We start from the raw sequence: 10797 nt of genomic DNA on the forward strand, positions 1-10797 counted from the left end.
GGTCTTTGCAATTTGTGGCTTAACACATTTGCTGATGTTAGCTAATATTTCTGATTTTCATGTTTGTTCGTTATGTTTAGTATTTTTTATTGTAGCGTATTAATTTGTATGCTTTATTGAGCGTGTTTCATGTGTCTCCCATAGCGGGGCTTACAATCGACTGAATCAACGAGATGTGTTTATCTCTGTGTACTATGCTCTATGTCATAGAGGACCATTCCCTGGCCAAGGGTATGATCTTTGTCCCTGCCCCTGAGGCTTGGCTCAATTCGAGATGGACGTCTTTGGGCTCTATCACATAACACCCTTGGACTGGTTAGGTCCGAAGGAGGTGTGTCAACTATCCAAAAATTTGTTTACTTTGTATCAGATATGCAAAAATGCATGTAATCTGTATCAGAACATGGTTAAGGAAACACCTTTATATCTACAACTCAGCCACCAAACACCCTTTTATCCTCAGCATTCGCAATGACACTGTTCAATCGCATTCATTCAAAACATGGCTCGTAAGTCATAACTCCCCTATTAGAATTTAGATCTATGATAATCTTTTAAACTATAATTCCTCCAGATGTTGTTTTCAGGCACAAGATTACTTGTTCCTTTGAGAGTTTCTTCCATTTGTTGCAACTGTGTTGATAAAAGCTTGTAAGGAAATAGATGACAGTGATGATATTGAAGTTATATTGGGAGGTATAACTTCTCTTAATGGTGTGCTATCATGGTTTAAGAGATAAGTTAATAAATGGGATATTTGACTTTCTGACGCTGTTCCTAAAAAAGCAAACAAAGATTATTGTTGGTAGGTTTATTAATCATATGTTTTAGTTTTAATCATAATTGTTTTCTTTAAGGTTGTTTGATTTTGTTGATGTTTCTGTTGTGATAGGTTGTTGGGAGGTTTGATGGGTTTAAATATGAGGTATATAGTGGCACTTACTACATTTTGGACTATTGAAGTTGTGTATCAAGAGAGTTTTGCATGTTGTGTAGAAGAAGGTTCGAAAACTCTGGTAGAATTGAAGGAGACTTGGAAAAGAAGGGGAAATGAGGGGTTTGGTTAGTACTGTCAAACTCTCCAGAAGATGCTTTATACAAGAGGTAGGTATTATTTAATGAATTAATTATACAATGTTATATGCAATATATAATACTAAAGTTGAGTTTATAATACTAGAGTTCAGTTTACAATAATACTCTTATCTATCAATAATAATACCTACAGTATGACTCATATTCAACAATATCCATAATAATGTTCACAATATAAGTCATATATGGTGGAAAGGTAGGCATCAAATAGAATTATATTTGCAAACAATGGTGATTAGGTTATTCTGTCTAACATTAGAAAGGGGTAATGCAATTTGCTACTACTTTGCTTAATATGTTTGGTAATATATTCACTAACATATAATGTGCTTTTTATTGCTTAGGATTGAGAAAATTAATGTCTACACCAACTTCTAAATTGTTAGTTAATGTAAATTGATAAATTGTTGTACTATGTTTAAACTTATATATTGTACTATGTTTAAATTGACGTACTGTACTCTGTTTAATTCATGTTGCACGATGTTTGTTGAGCATATTCTTAAGGTTAGGCACATTGAAAACTTTGGAGACAAATTTTCTGTTAACTTTCAAGAACATAACTGCTGATGCAGGAAGTGGCAGCTCACAGCCTTGCCATGTGTTTATGTAATTTCTTCCATGAAGTGCAAGAACTACAAGATTTAGTTTTTCATTTCTAATATTTACAAAAAGAAATCCAAGCATCAATAAATATACAAGCATGTTATTTATCCTGTTAATGGGTCTAACTTATGGGACAAGACAAGTTATCCTGGTGAACAACCACCATTCTACAAAAAAATGTTAGGAAGGCAAAATAAAATAGAATCTCAAGCAAGGAGAAATTGATGGATTTGATATTTAAATGAGAAGGACATAATTACATGTTAAATGAAAGAGGTGCAAGAAAAGTGGTAATCACAAGTCAACTTGTAAGATTCCACCTCAATCAAGTCATGATCAATCAACTCAGGTAACTCAATCTCAAATAGGTCAATTTTAGGACATGGTCAAGCCCAACCCATCATAAGAAATGGTCGCACCCAAGAAGAGTGTTATCCCACCACGTACCATGCTCTGAATCATATTATTAAAATTATATCATGATCATTTTACGACTAACACCTTAGACAATTATCTAGGATTTTGTCCTAGAAACCCTAATCCTCATTCTATAAATGTTAACTTATAACTCAAGTTTCATATACATAATTTTTCAACTCCTACACCTCTCAAACAACTTCTATTAATTTGATATAATGAGTATTTACATGTATCTCCGACAACCACCATCTTTATCCACTCAATTATATGTTATTTCTCTGATCTAAATCCAATTCAGATCAAAGATTAAATCTTAACATTGTGTCATTGTATAATCCACCTTGACCAGTTAAATACGCATTACATTCCATTTTATTTATTTATATATTATTTCAACAACAAAAATTAAATAAGGTTAATATCTTATAATCCCTTGAAATGATAGCTGACTTCATCCTTTTATCATCTATGTTCTCTTAGACGGTTTGATTTTTGTGTTAACCTTTTTCTCCCTTGTAAATTCCGGACATACCAAATTTTAATGTTGTATTGCAAGTTACATTCTATTTCAAGGAGTGTTTGTTGTTATAAATAACAAAAACGTCATAATTTTGATTTAATACTATATGATAAAGTCATATTTGTTGTTACTTTTTAATTAATTGCGTCAGATCCACCAAGAACGCTCCGTTGTGAGAGTTCCTTCCTCTTTCTTTGGATTGTCCTACGTGATGGGACTCATTCGAACCTCAAAACATAGCACCAAATCCTCTCTTCTTCCATCCAAATCCAAATCATCATTTTCAACTCCCACTCATTCTTCTTCTCAAACCATGAAGTGAGTACAACTTGTGTTTTCCTCTTTCTTTCTTTGACTTTATTGATCTACAATTTTTGCTTTTCAATTATTTTTATTAGAAACATGTTTGGTTGAATTTTCGTAAGGCTTGTATAGTTGTATAGTTAGAAAAAGAACTATTGATTTCTAACTCAATCTGATTCTGTTCTGTTATATAGTTAGAAGACATGTCCTGTTATATCATATGTCTAATACTAGTTATATTCGGTTTTTTAATTCTATGTAGCACTGACAACTCTGAAAAAATGAGTGTCGGATATCCGTGTGTGAAACATTTTTTCAAATTATTATATGTGTCGACTTGTTGTGGTGTTTCTGGCATCTGTGTTTCATAGCTTCTTTACATTCCTTTTGGTCATATACAATGAATTGCAGTTATAGTCTTTCCATGATATTTTATTTTCCAAATTTAACAGAACAACAATTAAGATTTATGGCATATCTCTTTCGCTCATTCTCATCAACCTAGCTGCTATTATGGAGCGCGCCGACGAGAATCTTCTTCCGTCTGTCTACAAAGAAGTTAGTGAAGCATTCAATGCGGGACCGTCTGATTTAGGTTACCTCACATTCATTCGGAACTTTGTTCAAGGACTGTCATCGCCTCTAGCTGGTATACTTGTTATTAACTATGATAGACCAACAATTCTTGCTATGGGAACTTTCTGTTGGGCTTTATCAACTGCTGCTGTGAGTGCTTGTCACGATTTTATGCAGGTTGCGTTTTGGAGAGCGATAAACGGATTTGGTTTGGCAATTGTGATTCCTGCATTGCAGTCTTTCATTGCGGATAGCTATAGGGAAGGAGTGAGAGGAGCTGGATTTGGATTGCTAAGCCTTATTGGTAATGTAGGGGGAATTGGAGGTGGTGTTATGGCTACTGTCATGGCTGGTCAAACGTTTTGGGGGATACAAGGATGGAGATGTGCCTTTGTTTTGATGGCGAGTTTGAGCGCATTGATTGGAATCCTTGTTTTACTATATGTGGATGATCCAAAAAAAAGAGTTTCCATCATTCAAGATGCTAGTGATAGTTCAGAAAGGTAAGGAAGAACATTTTACAACATATGTCACAGCGTTGTAAAATTCAGGAAAACGGATTCCTAGTGAAATAAGGCGTCTCAGATATTCACATAGTCAGCAGTTCAATACCGTACCATCTGGTAAGGGTTTTTGTGCAAGATTTTACGGTGTTGAGCTGATGACTAAATGAATATAGGATATTGCTTACTAGCGAACAAATAACTGAATGTTTATATCTCTTTGATTTGTAATTGTTGGCAAATCAACTTTGTGTATCAGCAGGGGTGATTCTATCTATAATGGCAATGCTAGTGTGACTTCAGTTTGGAGACACTCTTGGGCAGCCACTAAATCTGTGATCAAAGTTCAAACATTTCAAATAATAGTCTTACAAGGCATTATTGGGTCACTACCATGGACTGCCATGGTGTTCTTCACAATGTGGTTTGAACTAATTGGTGAGCATGAAGCCTTTTTCTGTGCATTTACATGCTAATGCAACTTTGCAAGATTGTATTCTGAGATCGATCACTAGCGGCGTCTTTAATGCAAGAACTTAAATTTTGGAATGATTCTAAAACCTGTTGGAATATGAATCTTTTTGTATCTACTTGCTTGACACAATGAATTGGCTCACTATGCAGGTTTTGATAATAACACTTCAGCAACCCTCCTCAGTCTTTTTGCTATTGGATGTGCACTAGGGTCCTTCATAGGAGGATCAATAGCTGATCGATTGACACAGATCTATCCATATTCAGGTCGAATCATGTGTGCGCAATTCAGCGCCTTTATGGGCATTCCATTCTCATGGTTTCTTCTTAGGGTGATACCGCAATCAGTAACTAGTTTTCTTACATTTTCAATCACTCTCTTTTTTATGGGACTAACTATAAGCTGGAATGGTACGGCTGCAAACGCACCTATGTTTGCCGAGGTTGTTCCGGTCAAACACAGGACAATGATTTATGCATTTGATAGAGCTTTTGAAGGCTCATTCTCTTCTGTTGCAGCTCCTTTGGTTGGCATTCTTGCAGAGAAAATGTTTGGCTACGATTCGAAATCTGTTGATCCCATCAAAGGATCTTCACCTGAGGCTCTTGCCTTGTCAAAGGGACTTCTTTCAATGATGGCAGCTCCTTTTGGATTGTGTTGCCTGTGCTACACGCCGTTGTATTTTATATTTAAGAAGGACCGCGAAAATGCTAGAATGCAAGCCGTCAAAGAAGAGGAGATGATGTGAGACGCTAACTAGGAATGGTAGTTCGCGTGAATGGAACTCTTAACTCAGTCTGCTAGTGACTTGGCTGGCACTCATATAGAGTTCACTTCTTCGGCGGTAAACATGAAACTTGTGCAACAATTCTTCAAAATGGCCTCATTTCTTTTATTTGAAGAGTCTATGGTTTCCATCATGAGATGAGGCTGATAAATGAACTTGTTCTGAGCAACTATTTCACGGGAAAATTACACTCACCTCCCACGTTTTATATCGACATTTGACACTGACTTTATTTTTGCATTTGAGTGACACTCTTCCCTTGTACATGCTTACTCTCGCGTTATGCTCAGCTTAACTATTTTTATGGCATTAGTTGCTTTGCTGAATTGAGTTGTATCAAGATAAGATTACCAAAATTTGACATGTTGAATGTTGCCTTTTATTTGGCTTCTAATGATGATGTACATATCACTTGAATTAATTTGGTATTTTGTCTGTTGCATTTTAATGAAGTTCATTTGGTTATATAATTTGTTACTTAAATTTCATGTTATGATGATACTTCTTCAGCTGTTGTCATATATAAAAGGTTTAACTATTATAGCTTCTCTTCATGTATGTATGTGGGCTGCCTGCCCCGTCCCGAATAGACGAACAGGAACAAGCTGAAGAAAGGCGCGAGAGAGAGTTTATACTTAATGCACCTCCCCTCTTCCACAAATAGGTGAAGACCTGGGGCCGGAAACCCCAATGGGAAACCTTTCTGTCTCAAGTTTTTGGAGGCCCCATAGAGGTTAACTTCAGTTTAACCATGGTATAACAAATAGTCTATGTTTAACCACATTTTTCCGTAATACATATTTGTGAGGTCCTTTTTAACCACAATTTAATTGTAACAAATTTGGATCCTATGTGTTAATCCCATGCCTTGCACGTCCTTAAAAAATGGCCCTAATTATAGTCCTCTTTACATGATATTCTTGTAATGTTTGGAATGAGCTACACTTTGAGGTAAGTTCTTTTGTGTGTGGCTAAATATTATGCTTGGAGCAATAAAGGATATTTAACGTGCATATAAGGTTCTCCAATAGCGATTTGCAATCATACGTAACCCCGACTTGATTTTGGCATTTAGATGCATTCCAGCGTATAATGGATACATGTATCATATTACACAACATGATTGTTGAAGATGAAGGCTCCACGTATGGTGGAAACTTTGATTTTTCTTATGATCATTTAGGCAATAACACGACAACATTGTCAAATGATTCTAATATTGATTTTCAATAGTTTCTACACATAAGATATGATGTTCATAATAAACAGATTCATCAGCGTCTTCCACGAGACTTGATATAACATATATGACAACGTTTTAGGAATGAGAATAACAACAATTAAAAATTATATTAAATTTATCTTTTTCTTATATTTTATTTTAGTGATGCATTTTTGCATTTATGTATTTTTTTTAATGTGATTTTAACGAATTATTTGTGTTCTGTATTGTTTTATTCAATATATCTTTATTTTAGTCTTATTTATTTTGAAAGTATGTCTGTATAATGTATTTTGATATATTCGAATGTATTTTTTAATTACATTTTATATTATATATAATGGGATTTGGCGAATCATAGATCAATTATTTAAATAATTGAAAAGTGTGAAATAATAAAAAAAAAATTAAAATAATTATGAATGTGGGTGCTGTTATAAAAAGACTCTAATTTTTTAGTTGAAAAGGTTAATGCTTAAACCATTAAAAAAGAAACAAGGTATATTAAATCTACTTTTAATTTGGCAAATTTTACTATTCATTTCCTTGACCTTGACATATTGGAACCCGCCGGTGCCGTCTTAATCCCTCAATCCATCGTGTCTCTCACACCTTTTCAATATCGTTGTTTTTAACGGAGACGACCTACAAGTACGTGCGGCTGTTCAAAATTTACTTGTGAGGCGTACATCAAGGTGTTGGATTGAGAAAACTAGAGGCGACCTGCAAGTACGTGCGGCTGTACAGAGGTTACTTGTGAGGCGTCCATCAAAGTGGTGGATTGAGAAAACGGGTCGGTGAGGCGTACCTTCTAGTAAGTGTTCCAGTAAGTGTTATATATTCCGTGTCCTTTCAAATTGGCTATGGTCTAATGTATGTCTATCAAATTAATTTTGTTTCTGCCTGTTTTATATATTAGAAGTATATTATTTGATCTATTTATATTGCATTTTGAGTAGTCTTCTGGAAAAAATTAACTTCAATATTGCAGTGTTGGGCACAACAAGGCTGGTGTATTACTTAACCTTCTAGCAAAACTTTATAATATTAACTAAAAGTATCATTGAGGATAGTTCTACAATGCTTGATTATGCCTACTCAATGTGATGTGCAGGTTGTAAAAATATATGAAAACCATCTTCTATAGCATGATAGAAGATAATCTTAACTTGACAGGCCTTTGCTTTATGGGGCCTTCACATTGTACTCTTAAGTTCTTATTCTTTTTCTAAATGAATTTGTGCTTGGTATGAAACTTCACATTTGTTTTGTCCCTGGTGTTATTTCAAATTTTAGGCAAGACAAGCCAAAGGCTTTAGAGATATTAGTGAGTGATTCGAGTCTCGTATTCTGTATTTTTGTTTTTTTTTTAAGAAATAAATAGTTAGATCCGTGTCAAGATTTAGACATGAGATGAATCCAACAAACGGAATTGATGCAAAGTATGACACCTTTCCCGCCCTAAAGGTAGCAAATCCCGTTCCATCGTTTTAGAGGTTTAGGGTTTCAGAAGTTTGTTTATTTACTAACATTCTACAGTTTTGTTCACATTATTTCTTAATTCTTAGACTTTTGTTTATTTTGAATACAATTTTTAACAAATGTTTTTCAGGTTTTAGCAGTATTTGATTTGATCCATGAAGAAAGTTAGAAACTTGAAGAAGAGATTGGAAAGACCCGTCGAGTTGGGGAAAATCAACATTGAGACTAGGGTTCAAGATATCGATTGGGTTTGCTCCCTTTCAGAGTCTGAGATTGTAAGTTTCTTCTCATATTCATTGATCACATGTTTCTTTGTTGATATTATAATTAATCTTATCTTAATACTATAATTTTATTATTTGTAATACGATCGAGCTGGTAATCCAATTGGCAAGATCACTGGGTCGTGATTCAAATGTATTAAAGTCGTCGAATTGGACCTAAATTGTAATTAAACTATTCAAATAACATAATTGTAAACTGTGATCGAGCTGGTAATCAAATCGGCAAAATCACTGGGTCGTGATTCAAATGTATTAAAGCCGTCGAATTGGACCTAAATTGTAATTAAACTACTCAAATAACATAATTGTAAACAGTATCGGTTTACGGTTCAATCATGAAAAACTGTGTTGGGTAACAGGACGTGTGGCTTTGACCTGGTTATATGTGCAAATCTTGTTTGAAGTTAATTTTGCCAAACATGGCTAAATGTGACATGTTTCTTTGATGAATTTTAGTGTTCCCCTTCATCTTAGTGGTTTATTCATGTATGTTTGTGAAATTCAACATTTGAAATCTTGGCAGGATTTTATGATTAGTTTGAAATTGTTGATCAGGAAGCGAGCAGAAAAAATAGGCTGTAAAAACTTGGCTGACAGATTTGACCTTAAGACGATTCGAGCTATTGGTATGTCATATGCTTTTATTTAAGACCTATATTACACATGCCTTTTGAAAAAAATCATGTATATCCTTGATTTTACAATATGTCTAAATTTGAATTATTGAGATTTGGAATTGGATTTAATTGAACATTGTTGTGTTAATTTCAAATAACTGAAATTCTTACTATCACGTGCTTAAAAATCAATCCATTCTTGCATTAGTAGATTGAACTATTTCAATTTCTGACTATTTATGACTTTTAAGTAGTTGAACTATTTCAATATCTGAATTCTCAAACAGTTTGTGAATCTTTATTTATGCAGCATTTGTTTTGATGGAAAATCTCAAAACAGAGGTAAAAGATACATCACTTGTACCAGACACGATAAAATCTATTGCTTTCTTAGATGCGTGCAACATACTTAAATGTAGTGATGAGGTTTCTGCAACTATTGAAGAGCTTAGTACAGCTGTTGGTGCTGATATACAACCAATTCTAACAAGGTACATATGCCAAACTCTAATGTTTGTGTTAATGGACTAAATCATTGAGTGTGCAAATTATTTTCCATGGTTAGAACTTGAGCTTTATTACAACTAGATACATGGCATATGATCCATTTTCCCCTGGAGCAGCTGTAAAAGATGTAGCAGTTAACTAACTGATTGAATTCAATATAATCAATAAATACAACAAATTTCCACTAGACCCATATAAACGCAAGAGAACAAACCTAATGAGTTTTTGATTTATTTTTTTATTTGTTGCAAAATTAGCTTGTAAGGTGTGAAAGTCAACTTATATAAGCACATTTTCAGATCTTATCGTCGAATATAATACTATCAATACAACTCTCTCAAGTCCAAAGATTGAATATGTGAAGTGTGACTCGAGTGATCCAATGAGAGCTTCTAAGATACGTTGCGCCTCCCGCAATTGGATCAGATTCCAAAAGTCTAGTATTGAGTGTCAGATGGGTGTGCTGGCCCTGGCAGTATTAAATTGGGTGATAATATATTATCCGAAAGTTTTATGGTCCCTCGTTTTACAAGTCAATTGTGTGAGTTAAGTTAGACCCAACTTAAATTCTAAGTAGCTATCAAGGTCTATCCTTGATCGGTTGGGTCACGCTTCAAATGTTCAGTCCTAAGTAGTCCTAAGTATGAGGGGTGTGTTACCTGATCTACATTAGATGAGATATGACCTAGAAATGAGTTTTTAAATGGGAGGTATCCCTTACCTTATAAATTAATTTATTCTTATGAAATTTAATGATGCTGTCATCTGCACTAGAGCTGTTTTTAATACTTTTATTTACGATTTGTATACAGTTCGCCGCCAACTTCCAAACGAAAGAAGCAGAAAGTTGGAAGCAATGAATAAAAGATTTTGTCCCGGGAGGACCTGTAATTTATTTGCTTAGCATTAAAGATTTTGTGCAAGATTGTATAGATGTGTGAAAAAACCAGGGCTGAAAATGAAGATATGAAATTTTGCAATGTTTCAATGAGATTTTTTTTAGAATAACCTTTTATTTTTACGGACAATTTATTTTTCTATGTGCATGATATATAAATAAGTAGTTGGGAGTAAATATGTTATTGAATTTAGAAAATTGTTGTTAGCAAAAATGCAAAGTAAATATGAGAAATGGGTGTGACTTCTGTATGTATGGAGTAGCAATGTTGATTGAATTTAGTGTTCGATTATATGATAGGGAAATGCAGTTTTTTTTTGGTCTTCAAGTCTTCTGTTCACAGAGAAAAAATGGTTCCTTGAAATTTCAGTAGGATAAAAGTTCCGGTTTGAAATTTCTATTGGAAGTTAACATCTTAAATTTATCTGATTTAAATATTAATGTATCATTTAAATATTATGATCAGAATTTTCATTAATATAAATTTTATTGAATATGGCCA

The 10797-nt window shown here is 34.0% G+C and overlaps 2 protein-coding genes across 4 annotated transcripts; both read left to right on the plus strand.

The window, feature by feature from the left end:
• The first annotated feature begins 2649 nt into the window (after positions 1–2649).
• Positions 2650–5706, plus strand: LOC131652129 (uncharacterized). 2 transcript variants are annotated; one of them, XM_058921906.1, is made up of 4 exons: positions 2650–2959; positions 3397–4023; positions 4283–4461; positions 4648–5706. In XM_058921906.1, the coding sequence occupies exons 1-4, from the start codon at positions 2853–2855 to the stop codon at positions 5244–5246; spliced, it is 1512 nt and encodes a 503-aa protein (XP_058777889.1). In that variant the 5' UTR covers positions 2650–2852; the 3' UTR covers positions 5247–5706. The 2 variants fall into 2 exon arrangements, with proteins under 2 accessions (XP_058777889.1, XP_058777890.1); XM_058921907.1 differs by having other exon boundaries at positions 2658–2959; positions 4286–4461.
• Positions 5707–7023: 1317 nt separating this feature from the next.
• On the plus strand, positions 7024–10405 carry LOC131646806 (uncharacterized). Of its 2 annotated transcripts, none has more exons than XM_058916765.1 (5): positions 7024–7333; positions 8120–8264; positions 8797–8899; positions 9201–9381; positions 10210–10405. In XM_058916765.1, exons 2-5 carry the CDS (start codon positions 8145–8147, stop codon positions 10259–10261), a joined length of 456 nt encoding a protein of 151 aa, XP_058772748.1. In that variant the 5' UTR covers positions 7024–7333; positions 8120–8144; the 3' UTR covers positions 10262–10405. The 2 variants fall into 2 exon arrangements, with proteins under 2 accessions (XP_058772748.1, XP_058772749.1); XM_058916766.1 differs by having other exon boundaries at positions 7024–7321.
• Positions 10406–10797: the final 392 nt, after the last annotated feature.

The sequence above is a fragment of the Vicia villosa genome, linkage group LG2 (genome assembly GCF_029867415.1).
Source record: "Vicia villosa cultivar HV-30 ecotype Madison, WI linkage group LG2, Vvil1.0, whole genome shotgun sequence".
NCBI classification, from domain to species: Eukaryota; Viridiplantae; Streptophyta; class Magnoliopsida; order Fabales; family Fabaceae; genus Vicia; species Vicia villosa.